General features: G+C 47.1%; 1 protein-coding gene across 1 annotated transcript in view; it reads left to right on the top strand.

Annotated features, from left to right (window-relative positions):
• Window positions 1-2,489: 2,489 nt before the first annotated feature.
• LOC135383929 (uncharacterized) overlaps window positions 2,490-15,148 on the top strand; it is a 242,917-nt gene continuing 230,258 nt past the window's right edge. Inside the window, exon 1 of the mRNA XM_064613212.1 lies at window positions 2,490-2,659. Coding sequence (XP_064469282.1) covers window positions 2,566-2,659 — 94 coding nt within the window. The 5' untranslated portion in view covers window positions 2,490-2,565. The remainder of the gene's footprint in view (window positions 2,660-15,148) is intronic.

The following is a 15,148-nucleotide window of genomic DNA, read 5'->3' as shown; positions in this document are numbered from 1 at the left end:
TCATCGTCTGCGCCATGGTCTGCGAACGGAGTGCGGAAGTGACGACAGCGCTCTGCGGGCGCCGCCGAGAAAGGTGCTTTCTCGGCGGCGCATCGTGGTGGACGAACACAAACACGACAGACACGGACGGCGTTCAACTAGCAACCGAGGTTTATTTGACACAAATCCTCCCTACCGCTACCCGGGGGCGTCTTTCGCGGCAAAGGTGACGTCTTCCTTTGATGAGTCCCAACCAACATGCTCTTTACCTTCTACGTAGTGCTCCACGGCGCAGCGTGTAGATCTTAAATGACCAGTGTGTAACCAGTGTAACAGTCCGTTACGCGAGACCTGGAAATAGACCACCTCACGGGAGATTGGCATCCACTGTGCTGCTGCAACCGGGTCAACGTGACACATGGCCACAGGAGGAACGACCGAGGAAAAACAACGAGAATGCGCACGCCTTGACATTTCTTCCGTTGTTATACCTCATGTCTCATTGTAAGAGAGAATCACAGGGGAACGCAACAAAGCTGTTGTTCAGAGCTTGGCTCTTGAGTGTCTCTTTGCTTGTATTTCTGACATTCTTGCAAGGTTTCCACAGAGTAACATATTGGCTTTGGATCGAAACAACTGTTGTGGACAGAACTAAAAATCGTAGCATCCTATTTTTTCCCCTAGTAAGCAACGCGTGCGTGTACAATGAACGCTTGCGGCATTTCGTACAACAGCTGTTTCGTTGCAATCTTTTCGCTACGCGACGGACAAGCAGCCCTGCTGTCAAATGACATATAGAACTGTATTCGTTATTATTATAATACTTATCACAATGAAACTGCAATTATCACAATAGGCTCGAATCGTAACAATTGCGCACTTCGCTGCGCATGACGAATCAACTTCGGTCTTCCTGTGCCACTGACAACTTATATGACAGCGAAGTCTGTTAGGGGCGGAAAGCAGGCTGTTACAAAACAATGGTCAGTGCTAGGCGTGAATACTATTGCCCAGAGAGAAAAGAATATAAGTCAATCCCCTTCCCCAGAGCACGTGCGTCTTTGTCTCGTCCCTTTTTCTTTCAAACTAGTTTCTTTGTTTTCTACATGTGGGGGAACTGAAGGAAGAACCGGAGCATGGAAGGAGGGAGCACCACGGTAAATGTTTATTATGTAGGCAAGGGGAAGGAGTTCTGTTGCATCCATTTTGCTACGAGGAATTTTTCTCGCACGGATAACTATCTTGCAATGCAAATGCAATTTCTTGAATTGAACTCTGAAGTCTGTAGACGGATCCTCCGTTTACTCGCAAGTACAACGATCGCCTCACAGCAAACTGTGGGCAATCAGCGCCGCGAAATGCGGTGGAGACGACTGAAACTACTAGTGACAACTAGTGAAATTGACGACATTTCGTGGCGAAAGATCACACCTCTCGTCATCTGACAAAGCGGTAACACGAATCGCAGTTCGCAGCAAAATAGAGAAAAAGAAAAGTTATCTAACCTATGATGGCACTTGGTCACGGCAGCTACTATGCGGAATACGGACAGGTTACATAGCGTATAATCGCCGACTTCCCTATTTTACTTCGGTTATGCCATTCCTTTGATTCTTATCATTTTGTGTGCGCACTGTGAGTTGAACCTCTAGTTTCAACAGGAGTGGTAATTTCATAATTCATTTCAAGAAATCCTGTTTCTGCAAGCTGGATTGAGATATATCTCAAATATATTATATTTTGCACAGTCTTCGTCACACGCTACGCGCGTGGCAGCTACCCCCGTGCTACTCAAAACACGAAAGCACGAAAATCAACTCGTCGTCTTGCACAACAGTTTCAAAAGACTTTTAGGGGACAAGCGTCCCTTCTACACACTCATAAACACCGGGTACAATTGCATAGAGGGGAGACCCAAGGTCAAGGGGTCCAGTCGCGAGCTGTCCCACGCGTAACTGTTTCTCCCTAAAACGGGGTCATCCACGGAAACCGCGACGGTGGCGCCCCGCCGTAGGAAATCCGTAAATAAATTGAAGATGGCTACCGTGAAATGTTCGAGATTCGTAAGGTGGATTAAGGAAAATTCTGGATTCGTGCCATCTCTAGTAATAGAGCTGATTCGTGCACGTGACGTTTCGCTCCATCCGTGTATTCAGCCACGCATTAGACCATCTCTTCCCAAAGACCGTTACAATCGACCAGCAAAAAAAGAAAAAAAGAAGTTCGCTCTCCTCTCAACATCATTTCTAACCCTAATCCGTACACTTACATCAAGAAACTAATACATTAACGAAGACTCATTTCCGCCATAGCTGTCCCAGTTTCCGCTATTCCTAATGTCCCACATCCGGGGAAAAGATTCGGACAAGTTTTCTGTGTTGCAACTGTCTCCCCTCTGTTGGCTCGATATCGACCCGGGCCCTAACCGGCGACGTCACGAAAGGGGGAAAGGAGGATGGACGGAAAGGACAGTGGGCGAGGAGTGGAGGAGAAAGAACCTGGCTTAAATCCAGAATCGGTGCGTTCATCCAGAGAGGCAGGAGGTTGGCGCCCGGTCTCGATTTGGTGGCTCTTATCGTCCGCGTGATGCAGGCGCTTTGGGTGTCGCTCGTGCTGTCTGCGGCGTCTCTTCTTGCGCCATGTGCTTCAATAGCTGTGGACGTGTCAACACTTCCTACAGGTAGGATTTTCGTCTCTGACGTGCTTGCGGGTTTGTAGAATGCTTGCGTGTGACGTTAACGCTCATAGATGGGGCTGACAACCGTATTTGCGTTTCGTGACAGATGATCTATAGCATGACGATATAGGCTTGGATGTACAAGCCCTGGGGTTAATAGGTACGGTGAATGGAAATGCAGTTCGCTTCATGATAAGCTTTACGTTGAGTCCCGAAACTTACTTTCCATTTCTTCCTTTCCGTCCGTTACGCACAACTGTCCCGTAACGAAATACTCCATAAAGAGAACGATAGCAACGTTGTGATGTGGTGAGGTGGTTAGAGGGCTTCGTTTCCACAGAAGGGAGGTGAAGAAATCAAAGTGAATCACGTCGCACTTGTTTTGTCGCCGCGGTGCAATTTCGTAGTACGCATGCGTATCACTATAAATGGTTCTTGGCCTGAACTTGCTAAGAAGCCCTTGAAACTTGTTCTGTACGCGAACCACTCGACTGAGAGACAGGCTCATCCGATGCACGATGAAGAAGTGTCAGACAGATGATCGATAGAAGACGCTAAATGCAGACGAGATTGCTAGCCGTACCCAGAGACCCGGGATGTTCCCGCGATTGCACACCACCGAGTACGTGGATGAAGCACGACTAAGACCTTTATTCGGCGGTCTTGGTCACCGAGGCGTGCGTGATTGATGGTAGGCTGCTATTTCGTTCATCCTGTACTGCTTACTCTCCTCGCATCGACGTCTCTTTATACACTCTGTCACATTTTTGCGACGTATCGGTGAATAGATCACTTACCGATCACTCTCTGAACAGGGACGCGATATTTGTAGGAAGGGCACCTTTTCCCCACGGACCTTGTTCGGACTAAAATGCACGAGGAGAAGAGAGGTTTCAGTAGACATCCATGTAAGCTGTTTCGTCTCCCGTATCCGGTGGTATTACATCTGCTCATAATGTGACATGGATGCTATACGGCTTTTAGGCGTGTAATTGTCCGTTAATTCAGTACACCCAAGTGTCTCATAGGAATTCAATATTTTCGGATTTCTGTATTACTATTCACGCGCTGAAATCGAAAAGCTTATGGCATCGCAACATCGGGGGGGCGCAAGGTAGCGAAGTTTGGGGACCACTGTTGTATGCTAAGCGGCGAAGCCTTCGTCTTCTGGCGGAGTACTTGTGCTCCACCGGTCTGGCGACGGCTCTTTGAAAGCCCCATCATCATCCCTTCATCCTCCCCCAACGCGAAATAGGGCAGTGTACCGCCTCAGCGGCGGTGAATCGCCCAGCCCATTACCATCCAATGTATGTGTGTGTGTGTGTATGTAAGCGGCGAAGTCGTTGCTGTAAAAGCATAAACGACTTGCTCTTGCGCAATCAAAATAAAAAGCTGAACTATCATTATTTGAAGTCATAAACTCGTTGGCAACCACGAGCATCATCGCATGTGTAACATTATGCGTTCAGACAGCGCACGATGTCTTCCGCATTCGAATTGCCCGCCAATGGGAGACGCCTGCGGTTCATCTCTGTTTCGTAGATATCCCCTCAACAATTATTGTCGCCTTTGTCATACCTGATGCAGTCAGTTAGATTATTTATCGTTTCAAAGAACATAACGTAGCGTGCACTCGTACGCAGTGCCACAAAAATGTCGTTTGATTACGTCTTCTCCCCGGTGAAGTGAATTTATTTACTTTGCCGACAACGTTTTTGCAAAGCTCCTTCCAGTGAGGCTCCGCTTCAGCTCCGAGCAGCACTTTAGAGGGCTGGAAAGACACTCACGACCCTCAAGAGTTGTGCCTAAGTGTACTTTCTTCTATAGATTCTCACATGGTGTCACTTGTAGTGCGTTCTTAGGCGCCATTTGCGGACGGTTTAGAAACTAGTTTATGCCTTTCGTGAAGTGTGGAATAACGCCTGATAAACGACGTGCTTCAGACCGTAACTTTCTGCTTAGACCTCGTATACGCGCAATTTACATTATCTGGTGCGAACGGATTCTCAATAGCATCTAAAGACGTTAGCCTTGCATAACAGTCACCATTTGTTTGAAGTATGTTCGCACTCTGTGCGTTTCTAACAGCCGTTTTTTTTTTTAATTATTTCTTTGATGAGAGCAGCGGATGTAGTTTCTGGGATGGTCGTTTAAGCGCGCTCGCACGAGGGCACTGTCTTCGAAGGTGCACGCTTAAACGGGTAAGGTACCGGGCTGTTTGGTGTGACATTACATTAAAATCGGTAAAACCCCAATGCGGGGTAACTAAAGGAGACGGACTCTCCGTTTTGATCCGTCTCTTTTAGTTCCCCCGCACCGGGGTTCTATCAGTTTCGAAGTTGCAGACTTGCCAAAGCGCGTGTTTTGATGTGTGGTGCTCTACTGCTTAGAACTTGAGGCATCCGTGCGGACTTGATATTCACATGTGCGTCATGCTGTCATCCTAGTGTGCACTCTGCGCTGAAGTTGGCTTCCAGAATACTTCGACATAAGGCAGAAGAAGTACGGTTTACAGGCAAACCGTGGGTTCCAGTGGTCGCTTTGTGCGTGTGTGATACCCGTTTCGTTATGCATCCTTTCACATTTTTACCACGTATCGATGAGTTCGACGTTTCAACCAAATTCAACCTTTGCAAATTTTGAGCCCGTGGTAGACATGGTTCTGTTGATAGCCGAACGAAAAAGCGAGACGAAGAAGGGAAATTGTATACAGTTTCACTTCTTTTTCGTCTCGATTTTTACGTCAACGGTGACGAGCACGTGTTTGTATATATCTGGAAGTGGGCCGGGCCGAGAACTTTTCAGCACGCGCTCGTATGGTCGCATTTGTTAAGGTATTTGTAGGTATGCAAATCGATCGTTATCCGAGCACGCGGACGAGCAAGAGATGCACTGGATTCCCTAGAATTCAACGCAACAGTGTACCCTCCTGCCACTCCTCTCACATCAATATTCCGTGACCTCATGCCAGACCCGACAACACTCTGCAGACTGCATGTGATACAGCGCACGTTAGCTTTTCACACATAGATTCTCATAACATTTGAGACGCACTGCCGATGTTTGGTGCGGCCGTCTCGAATTTTAATCGAAGTGACAGGCACAGGTCAACACGCTTATGAATCAACGATGCGACAAATGTTACAAAAGACATCGCGGTAGTTTTTCAACAGCAGCTATGAACTGTTTGTCTGCGTTCATTCGTGGATCGTCTCTCGGCCCTTCGGAAGCCCGTCAGGGAATGGTTCTCATTCGAGCCATCGCCATTAAACGGAGCGCACTTACCGAGTCTTTTGAATTATTAAGCGATATATAGCCCTCGATCTAAATATAGCGCACTAAGTCAAGGTACAGGGGATCCCACACGCGTGAGGCCAGCAAGAGCGAGCGAAAAACCGATACCGCAACCAATATTGTGTGTAGTTCGTTCTCCGAGCTTTTCAACCCGCGCATTCTGTTAACAGCTTCACTTGAATTTATCGCGAAGCATATCCAGAAGGATACGGAGATATTTAGCAGGCACAGACTATCCAAATCCAATTGCAACTAAAACCTCTAAAACAACAAGGACGAGACAACATAGGTAGCGCATGCATATCCAAATGCATAGATTAAAACAAAATAAATTTCGTCACCATTTACCGTCGTGGTAGTGCGATCAATGATAGCCGACGTCACAATGGGTGGAAGTCGCACTGCGATTGGACGAAAATGATAACAATTACGTTTTTTTTTTTTGCGCCACCTGGTGAGCTTTGTGATCACTATACGACATTCAGAGTTTTAAGAAAAGATCTTCCCGGAAACAGCACCGCAAAGGGTACATTCCGAGTTGCTCGCCGTGTGAAAGGGACCTATTTCGTGCAACTTCGGTGGTGGCGGTGGCATGTTGCCCGCCTAAACGTGGCCGACTACGGCAAGCAGTTCCATCATCACCACCACCGCTGTGGTGACACGTTGCTCGGGAGTATCGTGCGTCTTGGGCCGACTTCACAGGGAACTGTGCCCAAATTTTGGTGTAGCTGGTATCGGCTTAGCATGATCCACAGCGGGGAAAAAATTTGAACAAGGGCACAATAAGACAGAGAGAGGAGTACACCGTTGACAGCACAGCGGGTACCGTGATACGAGCCCGGTTCACCACCCAGTCTCGTGATAGAGTGGTATAATCTCAGACACAAAGCTACGGGACCTCGTTAACATCACCAGAGAGCAGTGATGGCCAGTAGTTAACTACATGTAGTTAAACTACCTGATTGTAGTTAAAAAGTAGTTATCAACTACTTGTAGAAATGTAGTGGCAACTACTAGTTAAACTACTATTTCGAGTAGTTAACTACAGTAGTTAGGTTACTGCAGGCGCCAACTCCGATTTTGCCGCATGCTTTACAGCACGATTGTTCTTCCGACTTTTACCTTGAGCTACTTGTTTTATGAGCAGGGAAGTGCAGAGCAATTTTGCCGTGCATGTTTACTAAATCTTCAGTTTTAATGCTTGTCTAGTGAAGCCGCATTTGCTGTGAAATAATTCTGCAACTTAGTTTATCGCGTAGGCACAGAAAGAATCCCGTCGCAAGCTTTGTATTTGACGATCGTAGCGGCCTGCGTAATACCTTTGGTGTGCACATAACCGCATAGGATGGCTACGTGATCGATCATCGTGGCTAAGCGAAAATATTTTACGGTCCACAGTGGAGCAGTCGGCACCCACCACAATATTTGTGCGTGGCGCATTGATCTGTGACCAAAGAGCCTGAGTGTAAATCTCGTACATGGTCCGTCGTATGTTGTACGTACCTTTATAGCGGAAGCTTCCACTCCATAGAAAATATTTCCGCAGCAAGCTCTTTCGTCAGCGCATAATATACAAGAGACAGGCAGTGGATTTTATGACAGTATATGAATTAAGCGACGTAGTCACAAGACTATATTTTAAATATCATTATCACTGCCTGTAATTCATATTTAGGTGTCCAAGAACAGTACAAGGAATTGTTGTTGATGGACAACATTAAGTAGTTATAGATGTAGTTAAAATACATTGCAGTAGTTAAAGAAGTAGGTTTAACTACTCCCCTGAAAAGTAGTTGAACTACTAGCTAAACTACTCTATCGCGAAGTAGTTAGTACACTCTAAATCTGGTCACCCATAGTAAGGGTTAAAAATTGATCATTTTTTAACCCTTACATCAGGGGTTATGGTCTAACCCTATTGTACGGGTTATGTAGGCGTGGCCTGCACATAAGGGTGACACTCAAGGCCGCAGTTTTTTCGCCTTATGGGTTACGAATCGTAACCCTTCCCGTAGGCGCTGTACCCCGCTTTATGGGTTACCAGTCCTCTGCAGCGCTCTTCCCCTCACAACAGTGTAGCCTGTTGATGAAGCCCGTTCGCTGAGTGCATCGCCGTGGGCCCCAGCTCATGTACTTCTAGAGAAGTGGCAGTGTACAGGCATGGAAATAAAATTGTGTTTGTGATAAAATAAACGCATGCACACTTGTACATGAAATCCGAGTATGGAACACATAGATTTATTATGGCTAAATGACAAATTACAAAAGTATTTCACAACTACTCAGAGTCGGGAAACATTAGTTTGCTTCGTTAAGCCAGCTGTCTGTCAATGCGGATGTGAGTACTGACAACATGACGGATCTGAATTACTGACAACAAATCTGCTCCTGGGAATCATTTACGAAATGCTGACAAGTACATGCAAGATATTGCATGAGACTTCACTCTGCGGCTTGCGTTATCCTGGTGGCGTACCGTACCTTGTACTCCCAATCATTCTAGAACAGTCGAACAGTTGTACACAGAGGCTGACTGCCGGTGAAATTCGATCCCGGTGTACTCAGGTCATCACTGTTTCTGCATCTTGAAAAGACACATGCATGAACAAGTCTTAGCTTGCGTCAGTATATGGCCACTAACTACTGTAGAAGTAGTTAGTGGCCATCACTGCCAGAGAGACTCTATTTGGGAAATAGTGAGGAAACTGTCTTATTACACAGCAAAAGTAGGCATGAGTTAGACTAGTGTTATAACTTTGCTGCGCCTTCGCAACCTACAATGAGTGTGATTCTTCTCCTGTATGCCTTCATCGCTTCTTTCACTTGTAACGAAAACAAAATGCAGAATGGAATGAAACACGACTTACTCAAGACCGTAACTGACACAACCGTAACAGAAGCGCCACATAGGCCTCTGAATGAAGGTGTCAGACTGTTGATTCAGGAATGATGATGTCCTCCACCCTTATTTCGCCAAAAGATACTCGGAAGCACGCAGCCTAGTCTGCTTCCTTGAGAGGGGCGGGCCGTGCGCACAGACACTAATGACTCTCCGTTTACTGTCACCATACTCGTTGCACAAAAGACTTCTTACTAATTCCGACTCGTTCTACCAACCAACTTTCGACATGTATTCCTTCTTCTTATCTCATCTCGTATCTAGTCATGGCGCTGCCCACACGAGTCAGGGCAACAACGACAAGCCGTCGCTACAACCACCACCGATTCAGGAATGCCCCACTTTCCTACTATTAGAGATATGAGACATTCTCATTCCAGGCGAGTGCTTTTCATTCAGGCAGGCAAATTGCGATAGCGGTGTATCATAATTTTCTGCCAGCAATTAATGCTAGCGCAGCGCCTTTGTGAGCACTATCCAATTATCATTCAGAAGATGGCCTCGCGCCTCAAATGGATTGCGTTTTGTCTTTTGTTGGACGTCGCTTGCAGCGCCACAACACGCCAAAGTCACTTGTCCCTCTCACGCTACACATGATGTGGACCAGCAGAGGCGAACAAGTGTAACAAAGAAGACGCCTTGGCGAATGCACTTAGAGATAATTAGGGCATAATTTTTGTATGTAATCTCTTGTTTGGGCTCTCTGTTGCAACTACTCGTATCTTTTAGGAGAGTGTTGCTTACCTAACTGCTCGTTGTGATCCACGACCTGTTCACGCAAGGAACATACTTTAGTTAACGCGGATAAGGCGGATGATACGATTTCGCAGTAGAACACAAGCACTCACATAAAATGTAGATACGACGATGAGCCGAAGCTCTTCAATCCTGTCACACTTCTCACTGCCTCCATTCCAGTCTGATGAGAGAGTGCAATGGAAACATCTGCATCTGATCAATAAAAAGCGCAAATACAAAATATTGATCTGCATGCGATCTGAACAAAAGTTCACTCCCCGTCTAACTGGTATTTCGAGAAACCTGCGCTAGAATGCGAAAGCAAAGCCTAACGTTGGGAGCCGCCGATATTTGGAACAGGGACTGTTTCATTCTCGAATCTGCCTTCACTCGTTCAACTTTTGAACAAACCACACGGCAACATCTTCTTAGATTGATCGATCAACTGGAGAATGACCGCCCGGGTGGGTCGTTCGTAGGCGGACCCGCCAGGCGGATCACATATGGACAAACATACTACTTTATGTGCATTTCATTCTATTACATGTATCACCCTTACGATACCCTAATCACGAAAAGTGGAGAGAACATTGTGAGGAACTTGGGCCGTTATACGTCGATCTCTTTTTTCCTTTTCTTTTTTTTTTTTTTTTGAGGGGGGGGGGGGGTTCAACAGTGTGCGATATAATCATGCCCTCGGTTCTCGGCATGAATCCGGAAAAGCCATATTTCTGCGACGATGTCTTGAAAAGCCTATAGGTGTTCCCCTGTGGACACAGCACTGAGGCGAAACGAGTCAGTTGTGGTATGACATTTTTATTTTCATTCTTTTTATTCCTTGTTAGCGCCGCGTAGCAACTGTGGCTATGAGCGGCATACAGATGACATTTTTAGTACACGCAAACAACAACAACTACATGAATGATGATGGGATGAGGTGATTCACCGCAACAATTGCGGTACCATACCTCAGTGCGTGTGGGTTAATATATGAGTGGGATGATGATGAAAAAGGTGAAGTATACACACTCGCACACACGCGCGGGTGCGTCGTAACTGATGGGGATAGTAGTTCATCCGGTCGGCCACCGGAGATGTAGTACACACAAACGGCGAAAACGAAAGCTGCGTTGAACGAGCCCTTTTCTAAGTTGGTATGCGCAATGCAGAAGCGTGGATCTTTCGCGCATAATTAGTGAGCTGAAACCATTACAGAAGGCAGAAGCTTCAACAAAGAACGTCCTTCAACAAAAGGCGAGTGAAAATTGCAACTCTTTTGGTATTTTTTCCTTGTGTATCATATACCCCATGTGTGTCATGAAGTACTGTGACTACAGTGCGGATTAGCTCTAATCCGACGAAGCCTCCAGAATAGAGAGCCTCCATGCGCATTCTCAGCATCCTTCTTCGTTCTTCGCAGTGTGCTTTATCACGTCGACATGATGGAAGCGGCCTCCATTTTCACTCACAGTGGGTAAAATGGTAATTGGAGTGGAGTTACACGTAGGGTGAGTCACACTCACAGTGGTGCTTCGCAGGTGATGTCTGGTCGTGTTTCCAGTTTCTGTCATGTTTGCCGTTCGTCACAAGGTCCCAATGGATCACTGGTACTCGCGAAGCTGCACTCACGCCCACGCGCCGCCCAGCGAGCTCTGCGTTCCCAATTAAAGAACGGTGATTGATGTAAAAGCACCAGCAGTGTGCAACACCATCCCTATTGACTTCAGGTCATAAGAAATGCTACCATTATACCATGCTTGCTACTTCCTAGTGGTAATCGTGTATCGCTACAGTGGAATCCTGGTCGCTGGGGTATTTGTGGGAATGAAGAAGCGCATAGAGCTGCGGCAGTTGCATTTCTGTCTGGAACGACGGTGACTGTCCTAAATGGGATTATCCTCTCTAAAAGGGATGGGAGAATGTGCCTGTCACATACGATAAAGCCCCCGTCATATCAGCAGTGGTGTAAGGATGTTCCCTCCAGGAGCCATGTCCCAGCTGTTGTGGCATACAACATCTCTACTTCCTGCACTCTAATCGAAGGGAAATTTACACTGACGGCTCAGTGGCATCCGATGGATCATCATCTGCATTTTACATTCCTGCGGAGGCAGACGAGCGCCGTTTCAAGCTGCTGCCCGCGCTGTCATCAACCGAAGCAGAAGCCTTTGCTATCTTATCTGCTCTGCGGTACATCTCTTCGTCGACACCAAGAGCGTGGACTATTCTTTCGGATAGTAAGTCAGCCTTGGAGGCCCTGACATCGTATTCGCCCAAAGTTATCAACGACATCTACACGGAGATTCTTTGCCTGCACGCCACACTGTCGTCTCTAGGTCGCAGTGTGTGGTTCCAGTGGATTTCGGGCCACGTTGGTATATCGGGGAATGGCCTCGCCGATTCTGCGGCCAGGTGTGCTCGTGCAGCTGGGTATGTCACTTCTGTCCTGCTTACCCCGTCTGCCTGCCGGCTAGCCATTCACCGATACTGCAGAAATAGCTCTCAGGCCTTTTTTCAAGACGCTGCCAGGACGAATCCTTTTCTGCGCTCGATTGACTCTACGATGGCCCACACACTGGTAGGCCGCTACCCCAGGGAGGAAGAGTCCTTGGTTCACAGGCTTCGATTGAATGTGGCGCGGACTCCACTGCTCCTCTTTAAGATGGACCACCTTTCGTCCCCGAACTGCTCCACCTGTCATGTTGAAGGCGACATCCCGCACTTGCTGCTCCACTGCACCTGTTACCACCAACATCGTCTTCTCCTACGGTCGCGCATCGCTCGCCTGACGGTTTCGGACTTATCCCTATAGCTACGCTGCTAGGCCCCACACAATATAGTCAGGTGACAAAGGTACTTGTTCAGTTTCTGCGGATCTGTGGCTTTCTGGGTGAACTGTGACCAGTTTCATGTTTGTTTTCCTTTTTGTTTGTTTGTTTTTCTTCTTGTTTGTCTTTCTTTTTCCTTTTTCGTTCTTTCCTGGGAATAGCAAGCCGCCGTAGCGGTGGCTAACCTTTCCCTCCTATTGTTTTATATAGGCCTAATAAATATATCCCCCCCTCCAGGACTATTATGTATGTAGTAGAACCTCAGCTGTCCGTCAGTTTACCAAATTTACTGCCAAGACACTTTCTATCTGTGACGCACAAGCTTCTTCTCGGAGTAGCCTTTACCCCACTTTTTCAGCACAGGCTTGGCCGCGACGACACGGTGGTCTGCTCTGACTGTGCTGTGTTGGCAGATATCGAGCATGCGATCATGGACTGTGATCTGTATCATCATGTAGGAGAGGTTCTACTAGACCTGTTGGAAAACAGTACTGGCGCGTTCACGTTGGCGTCAGTGCTAAATCCTTGGCCTAATATTATGCGGGAGCACCTCGATATTCCCAGTCGCGAAATCCCCGATCTCGAAATCCACTTCTCAAAACAAGGAAGATCAAGGAGAATGCTCGATTGCTTCGTAAGATGATATGCCGTATTTTAAAAACACGACATCTCTATTTAACCACTCAAATTCATGTGTTTTCGATGTCTCTCCATCTCATCGTCACCATTTATTGTTGTTGTTGTTGTCAAGTCGTATTAGCAAACGAAAGCCACATTTTAGCAGCCGTCAGGCTTAGCAGGGTGGACACGAGGGAGCGCAGCATGTCGGTTAGTTTATTGATGATGATTGAAAGAAAATAATGGGGATTGTAGCCCTCATCACGAGGGTCGGCTACCCCAGATCACCTAGGGAAAGGAATGCCAGACACATCCACCCATACCCACTGGAGATGTCGCGAAGCGGCGACGAACGCCACAGTCAGCTTCATAGCCTGTCTAACAGCTTGTTGTCTCTTAAAAACTGTGTAACTGCTCGCAAAGCTGGCAGTTGAGTGCTCGTTGGCCATGGGCCCAGGACCTTCTGCACTCCGGAGGGTCGATTGTCAACCCGGCCTAACGCGGCTACAAGTCTGTCACGACAATCCGAGTATCTTGGGCACATAACTATAATATGTTCGACGTCTTCGATAGAGCCACAGACTGGACAATTAGGAGAGTCCGCCTTCCCAAGCCTGTACAGGAGTCTTGCACTGTATGGTACATTGCGCCGGAGCCTGTGAAACAATGACGTAAGCTGCCTTGGCATGGATGTTGGAAAAACCAGGGCTAGTTCGGGGTCAACCCGGTGCAGGAGAGAAGATCCAGCCCCGTCACAAAACCATTGATCTTTTGACAGCTTATGGCTGACAGCAGAGACTTTAAGGCACTCGTGGCGTCCGCTTTCGTGAAGTAAACACTGCGGAATGTACTATTTCCATGTGCTTTCCCGGCGTTGTGATCGGCCGCATCATGTCCGGTGATCCCACAGTGGCCAGGTATCCACCGGAAAATCACGTCATGGCCAGCGGTCACTGTTTTTGGTGCGCTACTAGTATGTCATTAAGTACAGGAGCTGAGAGGTGGTGTGTACCCGGTGTCATAAGGGCCTCTAAAGCGGCTTTAGAATCACAAAAAATAACCCATTTTCCCTGGGAAGGCGCGCACGAGATATGCGCTATGGCTAGAAGAAGAGCGTGTAGCTCTGCTGCTGTCGATGAAGTTCGATGCGATAGTCGAGCACTGCGCGCAGTATTCGACGCTGGTACAACGAAGGCAGAGGCGGATCCTGTAGGTATTGTGGAGCCATTCGCATATACCGCCGTGCGATCATCCAGACGTTGGATCAGTTCCAAGCTCAGCTGTCGCTGCATGCAAGGAGGTGAGGACTTCTTCGACGAAAGGCCTGGAACTTCTCTATTGACTCTAAGAGGGACAACACCCCACCAGGGCAAAGGCGATGCTGGAATGCGTTTATATGATGGTGAGATGCCTTGGTATGGCAGAATGGCCTGGTGAAAAGTGGAATTATCTCTCTTCTGCAACTGGAAGCTGACCGATGAACCCCCAAGCACACTTTTAGGCTATGGTTAGTTTATTATTAGGCTAGTCCAGGTTCGGTGTTTGCATTCTTATATCCAAGTTAGTCTCAGTTCGCCTTTGGCAGATTCCCGCGCGCGACTGTGCATTTTATATATTTTATTTATACGTAGTTATTTATAGCTACTTATACATTATACAGTAGTTTATTTTGCAACAGGGATTTCGATCACCTTATTTCAACGTACACCCCATATTGTGACTTTTATACTTTGCGCAGTGACTTTTGTGTTTTTGCTATGGAAGTTACGTATTGGACCATTATTCACTCATCACCTCTTCATTTCATATCATATACTTACAAATGAGCCCTGTAATAGTGAGCCACATAATTATTGACAAGTTTCGTCGTTCACCTTGTTCATTTATTTGTTGCTCTTGTTATACCTGTTTTTAGAACTTCCGGTTTACGGTATATACTGAAAAGCGCCGGTAGACTTACGTCGGTAAATTTTGTCGCACGGAGTATAATTTTCACGAGTTTTCATGAAACGACTCGACAAATGCTGACATCGTAGCGCGGTGCAGACATCGCCTCGCTTGTCATGGTTGCACCAGATCAGGGCTGGGCATGTATTACAATACTTTGTATTATAA

Source organism: Ornithodoros turicata, chromosome 2 (genome assembly GCF_037126465.1).
Source record: "Ornithodoros turicata isolate Travis chromosome 2, ASM3712646v1, whole genome shotgun sequence".
NCBI classification, from domain to species: domain Eukaryota; kingdom Metazoa; phylum Arthropoda; class Arachnida; order Ixodida; family Argasidae; genus Ornithodoros; species Ornithodoros turicata.
This window is presented reverse-complemented; position numbering and strand designations above follow the sequence as displayed.